We start from the raw sequence: 15375 nt of genomic DNA on the forward strand, positions 1-15375 counted from the left end.
ATGGAACACTGGGCTTCTTAATTTTACCATGAGGAAGAATTGACCTCCGGAGCGTATCTATACTTCGAAAGGCCGCGTATGTTCAAAATATACTAATTTATCAATTGATATCAAATAATATGAATGAAAATTATTTGCCATGATAAAAATAGTCTTAATATAAATGTGTCAATATTTAAACGAGTTTAAAATTTGATATTTTTGTATAAACCATCAATCTATGTAATGAAAATTGTTTTAAGATATGTAGATTCATAATGATAAAAGTGCAATTCAAGAATGGTAAGCCTTGAAAAAGAACAGTATGTTAACATAAGACAAACATGTACTTACAGAATCTCTCAACGAGATGCTCAATCGCCATAGAGTACAGTGCGCATGAAAATGAGTAGAGAGACATTCCTAATGACCCAAGTCGTACTCCTTCATCATATAACAAGTGCTTGCTACTTCCGGCAGGTGCTTGCGGATCTCCACCGTAGACTGACTGACCTACAAAGTCCGTGAAATATAGAGAATAACACACTAGGGACATCCAGCAGAATAAATTGGTCAGACATAAAATCAGCAGTGATCTTGGCATCCTTACTATGGATCGCAAGTAAGTTTTAAGAGACGCTTCGTCGGATAAATCCTTGTATTCGGATAAAGATTTGGTAAGCGGATATCTATTATATGTTTCAGGACGGTTATTCTCTAGCTGGACGGAAACCTCATTTTCAGTGATGGAATGTTTATGCTCTGTCCACCGTTTGTTTGGTTCTACGCCATTATTGGTAATATTTTCAGTTGTTTCCTTGTTATCAAGTGTACCATAAGATACATTTCTTTCTTTTACATGTTCACTTTCACTGCATTCAGTCTCATCATCAGAACTCTCGTTTACAAACTTTTTGTACTTCGCTTTTTTCACTGTCTTTACCTTTCTCTGTAACTGCTCTTTAGTAACTCCTAAATCTTTCAGTGGTATTTCCTTGAAACTCGTCATAGTTAGAAAAACAAACACCACAAAAAGAATCAGGACACCGGTAAATACCACCCTTACATGTCCACCCAGGGCGGTGCCAAAACTGGTAGATTCCCAGTCAATACCGCCCATCAAATACCCAAAGCTTCCACCTAGTCCTGCCATTACTGTAAATGATGTCAGACCACGGGAATGATCTTCTGGAACACTTATATCGAGTAAATATGTTCTACATGGTGATTGGCAAGCATCACAATTAAAATCCAACATTGCCACGCCTAGAACTGTAAGTAATATACCTATGACATGCTTGTGTGGAAGTTTCTTGGTTGAAGGCCATTCAGGGCTAAAATCAGAACGCAAAATAGCTTTTGTACCATTCTGAAATAGGACTAAATTATTCGTGGCATTTATCCTTCTGAGAATTGTAGTTGTATCATTAACATAGTCAGCATCTGCAATATCAGTTCCAGTGTCACCTGCGAGTAATCCTAGATCTTCACCATTTGGCACAAGTACGAGTCCCACCATGATTCCAAGAGAAAACAATAGAATGAAAGGGCGTCTTCTGCCTAGCTTTAGAGGACATCTATCGCTTAGTGATCCCATAACTGGCACCAGGAAGAATCCAAGAAACGGACTAACGCACCATACTAAAGTCATGAATGCGACAGGAACTCCTAGTTTAAGGAGAATTGGACTAACGAATGCTGTTTCTGCCGCATAACATAATTCTATACCACATACTGCTGCACTAAGCCGAATCATCTGAGCACGGGTTTTCCTTGTCGTCACATGACTGTAGTCAGGATGACCAGCAGTATCTGAGAAGGACTTCACGAGTTCTTGAATTCGCTGGACGTAATCATGGTTTCTCAAAGTTTGAAGATATTCACTGTCTTTGAGACTCTTGACTGTCTGAAGTTTCGACGTTAAAATTCCTAAAGACATCGTCCGTTTATCTCTGTCTGAAAAATAGTTGACAAGAATATTGGTCTCATAATTTTACTTAATCATCGGTTTGTCGACATACTGCAAGTGGAATCTAATAAGTTGTGTTCATTCAAGTTCCATTATACCACTAAGCCTAAACAGAATACGTTATATACTATGATTTTATCCAACAATGTAGTGGGTTATAGTACTGTCATGTCCTTTTCGCATTTAATCTTTTTATATCAGAAAACTGGAAAAAAAATAAAAGAAACGTTATAAGAATCTATAGTGTCCATACGTTTTCCAGTTACACGTTTCTTTACTGCAGTCAGTGGTAGATTTTTGTTGCCGTTACGGCACATTAATAAGTCAAAATAGAAAATATATCATTAGTTCAAAGAAACTTCACTATTTGATGTATGTAACATGTTTAGATTATTAGAGTATAATATCCTTTTTAGTTACTTGCTATTCTAGTTTGAAGTTTATTGAAAGTCAAAGTCCTTATGGAATCTGGCATAATCATAACATATCAAACAACATGATATTTTTTTTTACATTGTATTAAAGGTTAACAATGTACATGGAAGATGAGAAATGCTATTAAAAATAGCAGATTATTTGAAACTAGAAGAAAATTTAAAAGAAAAAAAAACTGCCAGTTTCATTAAACACAAAATTTATTAAATAGCTAAATAGCCTTTCAAGTCTGAACACCTCTTCATCAGTCATACATTCCCAATACTGGCAATAGGAAAAACGTTAAAGTCTTGAAATCCAGGAATTAGCTGGTACAAATAAATCACATTTGAACACTTCGAGAGAACTCAATTCCCACCATTACATTTGAACACTTCGAGAGAACTCAATTCCAACCATTACATTTGAACACTTCGAGAGAACTCATTTCCCACCATTACCAAAAGCATACCGTAAGTCTACCTTACTCTGAATTCAAAAATAGCAAACACGTCAGACTCTATTCCTGATTCTTCCTTGTTGGGTATTAATAGTACAGGAAACAGGATTACAAATTCCTGTATATAAGACAGGGTTCTGGGAAATATTCCACACGCAACTTAATTAAATGATAAAAGTGTAAATCATTCTTGTCCTTGCTCTTGTCTGATTTGAGAACCAGTTATTGTCCCTCTCACTGACAGTTAATTATGTTTTGTATCTCTCGTGTTCGTTAATGACGGTGGTAATGATAACACGAATTACAAAATACGCAAGGTAATCCTAAAACAAAGAGATAAAGTCGCTGAAATGACGGTATCATATATTAGGAGACATTCATCCTCGAGGTTAATTATTAACGAGGGGTGAATAGTACTGAATATACTTTCTCGCATTGTTCCATTGAATTATGAATTTATTTTGAACTTTCAGTGCTTTTATCCCAGATATTAGGTATTTGATAACATATGTCAGGCATTAATGATTTAAGTACATCATAGACTACAGACAACATGGACGGACAGTTTCTTAACAATTAAGTGAGCCGCGCCATGAGAACGCCAACATAGTGCGTTTGCGACCAGCATGGATCCAGACCAGCCTGCGCATCCGCGCAGTCTGATCAGGATCTCCGCTGTTCGCATTCAAAGCCTATTGCAATTAGAGAAACCGTTAGTGAACAGCATGGATCCTGACCAGACTGCGCGGATGCAAATGCACCATGTTGGTTTTCTCTCGGCCCCAGTATCAATTAAGAAGTAATTGAATGTCACCACTTCATTGTCTTACCAACAGGCCACTTTAGCTGTCATAATGGTTTGGGTGATAATGTGGTTGCCACTTGTTTTGTTATGAACATAAGATATATTAATTTACGTATGTGTTCACATTTACACATTACCATTTGTCCGTATGAAGTGATGTATGGACAGCTGCATTCTTTAAATATGGCTTTTCCTCTTGGACTTTTGTCCTTAATTTTTTAATTATTGTACTAAACAACATTTCTTACTCTACGCTTGAGCTTTTTGTTCATATCTCTGTCAAATATTGACATTTTTGCAAGGAAACACTGTTTAATAATCGTTTTACATTATTTAAACATGCTCAGTGTCACGATGTTTTGTATTGATCATTAAAGGTGATTAGTACGACAGATGCGTTTTGAAATGTTGTAATCAAGATCTGTTACCTTTAAGTGTGGCCTTGACCTTAGACCTAGTGATCTCGATTGCACACTCTGTAAGTCACCTTAATGAGGTTACCAATTGCTGCTGGCTTTACGAACATCCTTTCGTTTCTTTTAAGATATTGACATTTGACTGCTAAATGTGACCTTGACCTTGTGTCTAATAAGTGGCATGTAAACAGGATGTGATAAAGAATTGATGCTATTTTATGAAATTTACTCTGGAGGCTCAGAAGATATGGAGTGGACACAAATCTAAGCTATTTGACCTTTGACCTATCAGTGTGATCTTGTCTTTGGACCTAGTGGCGACCCGGATTGTGCGCTAAGCATGTCGTTTGAGGTAAATAATTGCTCCTAGTCTTATGAAAATCTTGCCAACGGATTTGACAATATAGAGAGAACACGAAGTTAAGCTATTTTACCTTTGACCTCCAAATGTTACCTTGGCCAAGGACCCAGTGACCAGGTTTATGCTCTTTGCTTGTCGTCTTTATGAGGTGAATTATCGATGCTAGCTTTATGACGGACAGACGGATGAACATGCTCGAATCCAATATAGCCCCATATACTTTGTATCTGGGGGTATATTAAATAAAAGGTGATGAGCAGATATTTAAACTTCTGGAAATAACTACCATGTAAATAATATTTTCTCGCACTTTCCTGTAGAATTACCATCTCCGGCATTAACTGTTAAATAATATTGTATCACAGACAGCAGGATTACAGCTTTACTTCGGATGAACCAGACTGTCTTTTGTGTACGACTGAAGCGGTGGAAAGTCTTGCATTGCTTTGAATTAAAAAATAAACTGTAGCTGCACAGTAAACGAGTAATTTGGCTGCTATATTGAATCGAAGTTGCTGGATGAAAAGAATAAGTGTGATATGAACGTTTAAATCTTTTAACTTAAGGGGAAATTGAACTTGCATATTAGCAATTTTAAGATTACATACGTTCCAAGATGTACGTCTTCCTTCACTTGCAATAGAAAATAATAACTGAACGATTAATAATAAACTTGTCAATACCCTTTGAGAATGTTTCTCTTCCTGTCATTTTTGTGATCGGTTTAATGTTCTCTATGTCATTGACTGTTGCAATATCATACTGCAGTCTCTGAAATATTGTTATGAAGTTCAACGCCACCCGTAAAATAAAAACACGTGTGACTAATTCGTTTGTACACTGAATCAAACAGCTATTCTCAATATCTAAAACCAGTGTGATCACATTTGTTTGTTTGTTTGTTTTGGGTTTAACGCCGTTTCTCAACAGTATTTCAGTCATGTAACGGCGGGCAGTTAACCTAACCAGTGTTCCTGGATTCTGTACCAGTACAAACCTGTTCTCCGCAAGTAACTGCCAACTTCCCCACATGAATCAGAGGGGGGGGGGGACTAATGATTCAGACACAATGTCGTTTATCAAATAGTCACGGAGAACATACGCCCCGCCCGAGGATCGAACTCACGACCCCGCGATCCGTAGACCGATGCTCTACCTACTGAGCTAAGCGGGCGGGTCTTGATCACATTTGAACATGGTGTATAACTATTTGGCACAAAGATGTTAAACATTCTTGAAAACATTTTGAAAATTTCTATAATTATCAGAAGCATAGATATATCTATGTGTACATTAAGATCCATGACAAACCGACCCATTTCAATTATTGATAATTGGACCCTAAACCCCGTTCTCAAAGGATTTTAAATACATTGTACATTAATAAGAACGACCAGAGTTTCTGTCCTATAATATAAATTTCGTACGCGAAAATAGGCATACGAGGAGGACGTAGAAAAACATAAGTCTGTTGAATTCGTGTTCATAAGCTAAATCATCGCCAAACAAAGGATTGAATGCATTTTTTTTACTCAGCATTGATTGAAGGATCATTAAATTTACGTGCAATACATGTGTTTGCATGATATCAGGTAAAAGCGACAGTTTCAAGACATTTCTGAAAATACTGACGTCGTAAAATCTGGTGAATTTCAAAACTTGACAAAAGGATTATACATAGTTTTCAACGTGAACATATGCTTTTGTGTTTTGTGATCTGATGAAAATATAGTTCACTGTGCATTTTAAGCCTGGTGTTAATTAACTATAAACAATACATGATTTCGTAAAGAATACAAGGTATGGCTGCCAGATTTCAGTCTGCACAGTAAGCAGCTTTGTTAGTTCACAAAATGTCTAGATTATACAATTGCCCAGTAGTCTGCACATATTCAGCAAAATGCAATGCTAACCCATTGTCCAGTTATGACTTATTCAGCAAATACCAAAGTACTTAGTACCTTCCAACATATGGATTTTTCAAAAACAGCATAAGTGACGTTCAAATTTAAAAAATGTGAAAGTTAATGGTAGTCGACATGATAAGATGACCGGATACGGGATATACGCATGTCAGGCGACAGCGGATAAGAGCAAATATATATAAAACAAGCAAATTCGATGAATTGGTATCCCCCGCCGAAAGGGTTTGTGGTGAGGAATGGAAAAAAAAATATATCCGTCAAAAAGTTATGGATGTTACTAAGAAGCAAATAATTTCATTAGTCAAAATCAATTCAACAACAGAAAATGAATGCTATTTTTTGGTGGTGGGGTGGGGCGGGGGGGGGGGGGGCTGAGGGGGTGACCAGGGGAGGGTACAAAACATCACATGTTGATTATAAATATTGATGGAAAATTGTAAATGAAAAAAAAAATGGGTGGTGGGGGTGAGGGGGTGGGGGGATGCATGATCGGGGTGATGGGCATGACTGGATGGAGGAGTGAGGTGTGGAACGGTACAACTTTGCATATCGATAAATATTCATGAAGGTTTAAAAAAAATAATAAAAAGGATTTTTTTTTGGTGGGGGTGGGAGGAGGGTGTGTCACCAAGGCAAGGTGGTGACCAGGTGTGGGTACACAACTTCACATGTTTATAATAAATATTCATGGAAAAGAATGAAAGAAGTTCAATGAAATTCTACCAATTGGTTAGTTTGTTATGTACAAATCTGTAGTTTTTTAAACAATTAAAGGGCAATAACTCTAAGGAAAATTGACCAATTAAAAAAATGACAGGCATCATCGAAGTATGTTGGTTAATATTTATTTCAAGTTTCGTGAAATTCTACCAGCTTGTTACTGAGAAATGGCTGCAGACGTGGATTTTTCATTAAATCAAGGGCAATAACTCTAAGGGCAATTGACCAATCAAAAAGAAACTTGACGGGCATCATCGCAGTATGTTGGTGCATGTTTATTTCAAGCTTTATAATTCTACCTGATAGTTACTGAGAAATGGCTGCGGACGGACATTTTTGGTCATTTTTCACTAAATCAAGGGCAATAACTCTAAGGGAAATTGACCAATCAAAAAAAAAAAAAAAACTTGACGGGCATCATCGCAGTATGTTGGTTCATGTTTATTTTAAGTTTCATGAAATTCTACCTGCTAATTACCGAGAAATGGCTGCGGACGGACGCACGGACGCACGCACGGACGGACGAGACGGACGGACAACGCCATTTCAATACCCCCCTCCCGATTCCATCGTCGGGGGATAATAAAATAATTTTTGAATTGATAAATGCTTCTAGTGAAAACTCTGTACTAAGTGTTTAAATGTTTTTATCGAAATAAATTTCTGTATAAACTTGTGCTTCTATTATTGTTGTAGATACTTTAAAGTTATATTGGAAGTAATTTGTATGTTTATAATGTACTGGTAATATGTCACCTTTATAATAAGGTTATTAAAGTTATAATTTTCATTTTTTTCAGATACCGTTTAAGAATCAGTTATTGTCTCTTTAAATCGACAATTAATTACGTCTTGTTATTCTCTCGTGTTTAGCAACATTTAGAAGATAATCCTAAACAAAGCTAAATAAACGATTATGTTCCTGATCTGGAAAGCCGTTGGGGATATTGTGTTTTAGGAGACAAAAACGATTCCAAAGTAATTTCTGAAAAGGAAATGGTCTATTCTCGTACTAATGTCTTGTTTTCAACATCGAATAATGATTATTGCTTCGCTACTTAACAGGTTAATAGGAGTTTTGGCTTACGTGAAACCCATATATCAGTTATATTAAAGTCGGTAATGGGTCAAGCGTAATTGCAAAATTATTTTCCATTGCCTTGTTTGTTTAAAATTCCATAGTTTTCTTTACCGCTGTCAAATACTTATGGAAAACATGAACATCTAAATTTCAATTTTATACCCACGTGACTGTATAAAGAAATACATTTGTGTATACTTGAACTTACTTCGGGGATACCTTGTCTGGTTTGCTGAATATGTCTCACAAACTAGTTAATGAACCCGCTTAGCTCAGTAGGGAGAGCGTTGATCTACGGATCGCGAGGTCGTGAGTTCGATCCCGGGGCGGGGCGTATATGATGTAGAAATCTAATACAATTTCTCAAAATAATGTTCTCAGTTAATTGATAGCGTCATATGGGGCATACCATCACGCTGTGGAGTTTAGAATAGAAGAAAGGCCAGACAAAGGTATTTCACTGAAACATTGAAGACACAGTAAAAATAGCAATAGATAGCTGAATATATGAAGCTGCACCATATGATCAATTTAGACTCTGCACAACATGTTGTCACTTAATTTTGTAATTCATACTTAAAAAATCCAGTCCTTTTGACATGCATATGGAAAGCAAAACCAAGGACAACTAGAAAATGCTTTTGTAAGAAAGCGCATGTCTCCCCCAATGCAAAGTCCTATAGGCAAGAAGTCAATAGGGGTCAGAAGCGAAAGTCAAAGAGACACTGATGGTTGGCTGCAATAGGGATCATCTACTTGGCATGTCCAGTCATCCCGCTAGATTTCAACACTCGTGGCCTAGTGGTTCTCAAGTCACTGTTCAGGCTCCTGTGACCTTGACCTTTGATCAAGTGACCTCAAAGTAAATAGGGGTCATCTACTCTGCATGTCCAATCATCCTATTAAGTTTCAACATTGTAGGTCAAGTGGTTCTCAAGTTATTTCCAAAAAATGATTTTACATGAACAGGCCACTGTGACCTTGACCTTTAATAGACTGACCCCAAAATCAATAGGGGTCATCTACTCTGCATATTCAATCATTCTATGATGTTTCAACATTCTGGGTCAAGTGGTTCTCCAGTTATTGATCGGAACTGGTTATCAATGTTCAGGGCCCTGCGACCTTGACCTTTAACGGAGTGACCCCAAAAATAATAAGGGTCATTTACTCTGCATGAACAATCATCCTATGAAGTTTCAACATTCTGGGTCGAGAGGTTCTCAAGTTATTGATTGGAAATTGTTTTCCATGTTCAGGCCCCTGTGGCCTTGACCTTTAACAGAGTGACCCTAAAATCGTTAGGGTTCATCTACTCTGCATGACCAATCATTCTTTGAAGTTTCAACATTCTGGGTCAAGTGGTTCTCTAGTTATTGATCGGAAATGGTTTTCAATGTTCAGGCCCCTGTGAGCTTGACCTTTGATGGAGTGACCCCAAAAACAATAGGGGTCGTCTACTCCAGCAGTCCTACAACCCTATGAAGTTTGAAGGTTCTAGGTCAAATGGTTCTCTAGTTATTGCTCGGAAATGAAGTGTGACGTACGGACGGACGGAAGGACGGACGGACGGACAGGGCAAAAACAATATGTCTCCTGGGGAAGACATAATAATCTAAAATTCAAAAGCAGTTTCATGGGAAAGTGGGTGTGCATCCCACTAAAAATGAAACAAATTGTTAATATTTTGCTAAGTTGAATTCTTTAGTTTATTAAAACATATTTTCTTAACCGACATGTCTCTTAGTTTTTCCCATCACATCGAATTTGGGATGAACATACCTTACTATGTTCCAAATTCATAAGGCAGCAAATTACACGCTGTTCTTACCTGATGTATCCCTAACATATAGTACTGAATCAAAAGACAAAATATGTAAACCCAAGTGTTCATGTAAGTATTATATATCAAAGAAAATCTAATGAATCTAATGAATGAAAGTCATTCTGAAGAAGGCACAGCAACAAAAGAGACCCGAGGAAATAAACCATCAAAGCGGCTGGGTCCCTTTGCGCTTTAAGAATATGTTCAGTCAGAGGAAAGCATAACGGCCGACGTTTGACATTTTAGGCACTTGTAAATGTCCTAACTCGTTCGTTCTGCGTTTGTTTTGAGAGGAAATTTCTTACACAATTAATGAATGTGACATAATGAATATTTGATGAAAATGAAGTAATAAAAAGAACAATGAAATTTAAAAGAGGATCCTTTGTAAGCACAGAACGCAACCAAACAAAATAACTGATTCGGTTTGATAAACTTAGTGCCATTGATAAGATTGAGGGGTTGAATTTGCAGACAGAATAGTTTTCTTTGATCTGTAGTACAGTGTTTTACAAAGATTTTATCTACATGATTGCAAAAAGCAACTAAAGACTCAAACTTTACTGAACATTTTCATGACAGGAAATAAACATGTAGTCTTTAGTTTTACATATTTTTGTATATTTCTGCTAAATAGCATGAGAGATGAAATGAAAGAATACATGAGCCATCTCAAATTGGATCTTATATCACACGAAATAACCAACATTCAACCCATGCCAGAGCATTCCCTGCTGAATATCAGGGTAATATATTTCTGATACAGCTTTAGAAGCAATATCAATAAAACACAAGTTACCGAAATTTAATATATTTCATTTTTTCCTACCGCGCTTCCTCAGTAATTTAATAATTTTTCCACGTAATCTAATATTGAAGATTATTTTAAAGTTATAACAATATATAAAGATTCTTCGTTTCAAGTTTACATCTAAATATCTTCGAGTGGGTGGATTGTACGAAGTATTTAATAAACAAAATGAAAAAAGTAAACCCACGGATGACATTATATAAAGTAATCGCAAAGGTCTTTAACTAATCAAAACTACACACATACGAATTGATGTAACCGGAAAAGTAAAAGCTTTAAAATTAATCAAATTATCTTAAATTAACGTGTGGCACAGTCACACATCAAAATAATTTGAGCCATGAAATGTATATTAATCCAGATTCCAGCTACAGAATTCAGTTTAAAAAAGCCACAGGAACATAAGTGTTAGAGATCTGGAGAGAAACTGTAGAAGGATATCCCTAATTTCGGTGTTAGACATTTGTTCCACTTTTAATGAATGGTGACATTATAAATGACCTGTCTTACGTTGTAGAAACACATGCTGAATGTATCACATGATATCTGTATTAACATTCATTCACTAAATGGTGGAAAAACATTTCACAATGTTAAATTTAAGAAGAATTATTTTTCCCTCTAAGAAATCACGATTCATCAGTCACATATTCCTGAGGGAAAAGCTTTCTCTGAAAGCCTAAAAACTATTGAAATAAAAATCACCTGCTGTTTTTTAAAGACATTTGCTTTCTGTCATTCATTTAGTTAAATTCCTAAAAGATGTTGCTTCACCTGATAAGTTTTGCAACGTGTTTTGAATTATTCCACTATATTTTGAAGTCACTGTGCGAGCACTCTTTTAGATTCTGTCTTAATTAAAGTCGCTAAAGGATGATTTTGGCCTTGCGTAACAAGGCTGCGTTCTTGGAATTTTGTTATTTCCTGATGAATTTTATCCTTGTCTAAATGCCACAACTGGATTTTCAGACAGTGATCACATATGTTATACTAGTTTACACGAATACAGTCTTAACAATTACAAGAGCTGTTATATTTCGATCTCTTAGGATCGTTCTGCACGCCGTTTATGTTATGTTAGTGTACTGTTTAATTTTTCAGCTTGACCATTTAGGCTTGGGTTGTTCTAATACTCCAGCTTTTAAAGTTTTTGGTATTGTTTAATCACCCCATGGATATAGTGCCTGCTTTTTAATTTTGTCTTTTGGCAGTTTCTGTGATATGCAAGCTCCATAACCACAGATCCCCTCTCTAAATTCCAGTTTGTTTAGTTCTACCAATTGTTTTCTCGTTTAGGGCAAAGCCATTATTTTTATATGGGGACCATACGTCGCTTTTCATGGAATCACACACTGTGCATCATTGAAGGTTCCATATGTACCACCCTATGAATACATCTGTGGATGTCTCTAAATTATATTCTGGTACTTATAACATGTGTAAATGTTGGTTCTGCTCAACCCAGGGCTAGAGGGCGTGGATGGTAGCTTGCATTTCCACTACTGTCAATGAACAGGCTCAATCAAACTGAGCCTGCAACATTTTTGTTTATGTCGTGTTGGGCGACCTGTGGTTTTCCACATTTTTTATTTTGTAGAAATACAGAGTATACAAATTAGTGCAAACACTTACACTGTGTACATTTAACCTACCATTAAAAAGTGTCTGCAATGGAGTTTAGTTTGGTATGACATTACAGAACATTGAAGGACAACAGTACAAAACATTGAAAGAGACAGTACAAAACATTGAAGGACAACAGTACAAAACATTGAAAGAGACAGTACAAAACATTGAAGGACAACAGTACAAAACATTGAAAGAGACAGTACAAAACATTGAAGGACAACAGTACAAAACATTGAAAGAGAACAGTACAAAGCATTGAAGGACAACAGTACAAAACATTGAAAGAGACAGTACAAAACATTGAAGGACAACAGTACAAAACATTGAAAGAGACAGTACAAAACATTGAAGGACAACAGTACAAAACATTGAAAGAGAACAGTAAAAAGCATTGAAGGACAACAGTACAAAACATTGAAAGAGAACAGTACAAAACATTGAAAGACAACAGAAAAAGGGCAAGAAACGCTCTTTTAACACAGATTTGCTTTGCATTGTACTGTATGGTTTTAGATCCAGTTATTGTCTTTTCCGACTGACATCTAATTCTGTTTTGTTATTCTCCATTGTACGTTTATGGTTCCGGCAATGACTAAACGAATTAATGACGCAAGATAATCCTTAAACAAGACTAATGGCAGATCAAGTTATCAATTGCGATATAGTGATTTAAACAGGTAAAGACCACCAAGGAAAGAATATATCCCCACACTGTCCTACTGAATTACCATTGTGATGCTAACCACAGCATTTTTATTCGCTGACATTTACTATTTAATTGCAATGATACCCAGAAACAGCCAAAGAATCAACCAGTGTGTAAGATGTTATTAAGAATTAAAGAAGAAATTTGCTCTTCTTTTTGTAATTTAATGAAATTAACTAGACAATTGTCTTAATTTGGTGTAAATTAAATTATCGATGCAGGTGTTAACGGCTTTCCAATATTAAACAACACCTTTATCGAACAGTAGCAATTTCAAACGTGATTTCAACGTTGAAATTGATAGATGCTTTTGCATACATCCTATATTTTACAATAAGTTTGAATTTTGTGTTTTTCTTGAAATTACGTTAAGTAAAATGTATTTGCATATTTGCTTTACATCGCCTTGTTCGTCATACCAACAGTTGTACTATTTTTTTACTGGCTTATTGAAAGTTTGAAAGTTTTAATGGACTATACCCTCTTTCATACTTTTTGGTAAAAAAAAATTATATAAAGATAGTCACTTTAAAATATAAATGCAGGAAATGTATATCTCCGGGAGCATGCCTCTTTAAGGCTTGTATAATAATAACATACGAATTATACTTTTTAAAAAGTCTTGCATAAAAAGTGTATTCTAGAGGAAGAAACTTGCTTCAAAATACTGACTGTTCAATTTAGATATCATTATTAAGACAATAGTGAAAAGTGACACATTTTCTGGCGAATGCTTTTGTTGCGTATTTGTTTTCAAATTGGACATCCGATAACAAATAATGTATAATGGACTTACTATGACATTACTGACCTCAGAAAGTCAGTGTGCATACTTTCTGTTTGGATGTACTTCGTTAGCCTACTTTTCTATGCTAGTAAGAATTAATGCAATTTGACATATTCAAAAGATACCAATACAAACTGGTGTTACAATGGGAGTATTAAAACACAACCGAAATTGTTTTCACAGCATGGCCCAGTTTTACAGGTGGAAATATATTAACAAGGGCGATAAGCCCTTAATAAAACAAATCATTACGTTAACTCATTGATGTTACATTTTTAGTCATTTTGGATCATGGAGTCCATTCAACAATTGTACAATAGAGTTCCTGCCACGTATATGGCACGTTCCATTGCATCTTATAAACAGACTCGTCTATTTTCTTAACTACCACACGATACCATTACGTGGCTCTTTCGAGCCAAAACGACAGAATGGTGATTTGTATTGTGATGTAATAATGCTTCAACAAACAATTTTGAGATACGCCTACTTAGACAAAAAAAGGTTAATAATGATTTTAATTACCATGCGGTAATTTTGTGAAATCTTTGATAATTGTGAAGAAATAATGATGCTTCTTGAACTTGTAATAAATTTCAACAATGCTATGCATTTCATATTACATGAATCACATATATAATAATAAGTGACAAAAGCCACGCTTCAATTATCATAAAAGAAACCATCACATTAGATAAGATTTTATATAATAACAAAAAATGTTGTTGTTTTTTTTTTGCATACAAATTGCATTTTTCAATTTTCTTGAGTGTACGAATGACACAATGATTACACGGTGTAACAGCATGGCAGAAACTATGGTGTTATGTAATATGTGGATGCAATTTCTGTAGTCGGTTAAAATACCATAGTTTCGTGCATTATCTTTGGTCCAATAAAGATCCTTCTTAATGGTCCAATCCTGTACACGGTTGGAGCGTTTCTGCATAATCATGAAGTGATGTATATTGTCGCCATTCTTTCATAAAACCAATGCTTTTCATTTAAAAATAATTCAAAGCAGAGCCAATTCAAAGTAATTGTGAAATTTACATAATATGTAAAAGTGAATAACAATTTCAACGTTAAAATCGTATTTGTTCGATGTTGCCGTCGTTCAAAGTTAAAGTTGTTATTGCTCGATGGCTGTTATTGAACTACTGAAAAATGTCAGAGCCCCGTCGCGTTAATTTAGCACCTTTCATTTAAGAGGCTTTTCTGTAAATTGTAAACAAATTCTATTTATTCCGAAACCTTTAAATAAATTTTAGGTGAACATTATTTCGTTAGAAACCGTGCACTTACCTGGTACTAGTAAATAAGTGTAACTAAACGTAAATTGTTGGCGAAATATACACCAGGTAATTCAGTAAAACAACGCGGCAATATATTCTTTCCTTGGTGGTAGTTACATAGTGAATCAATGTCTTCTAAACTACTACATAATCCGTAATCAGGAGCTTGATGTAACAATTATTTAGCCTTGA

The 15375-nt window shown here is 35.6% G+C and overlaps 1 protein-coding gene across 1 annotated transcript in view; it reads right to left on the minus strand.

Annotated features, from left to right (window-relative positions):
* Positions 1-15375, minus strand: part of LOC123560377 (proton-associated sugar transporter A-like) — a 53414-nt gene that overhangs the window by 1022 nt on the left and 37017 nt on the right. The window contains exon 2 of the mRNA XM_053552880.1: positions 334-1935. Within this exon, the coding sequence (XP_053408855.1) occupies positions 334-1918 (1585 nt within the window). The 5' untranslated portion in view covers positions 1919-1935. The remainder of the gene's footprint in view (positions 1-333; positions 1936-15375) is intronic.

This window comes from Mercenaria mercenaria, chromosome 10 (assembly GCF_021730395.1).
Source record: "Mercenaria mercenaria strain notata chromosome 10, MADL_Memer_1, whole genome shotgun sequence".
NCBI lineage: Eukaryota > Metazoa > Mollusca > Bivalvia > Venerida > Veneridae > Mercenaria > Mercenaria mercenaria.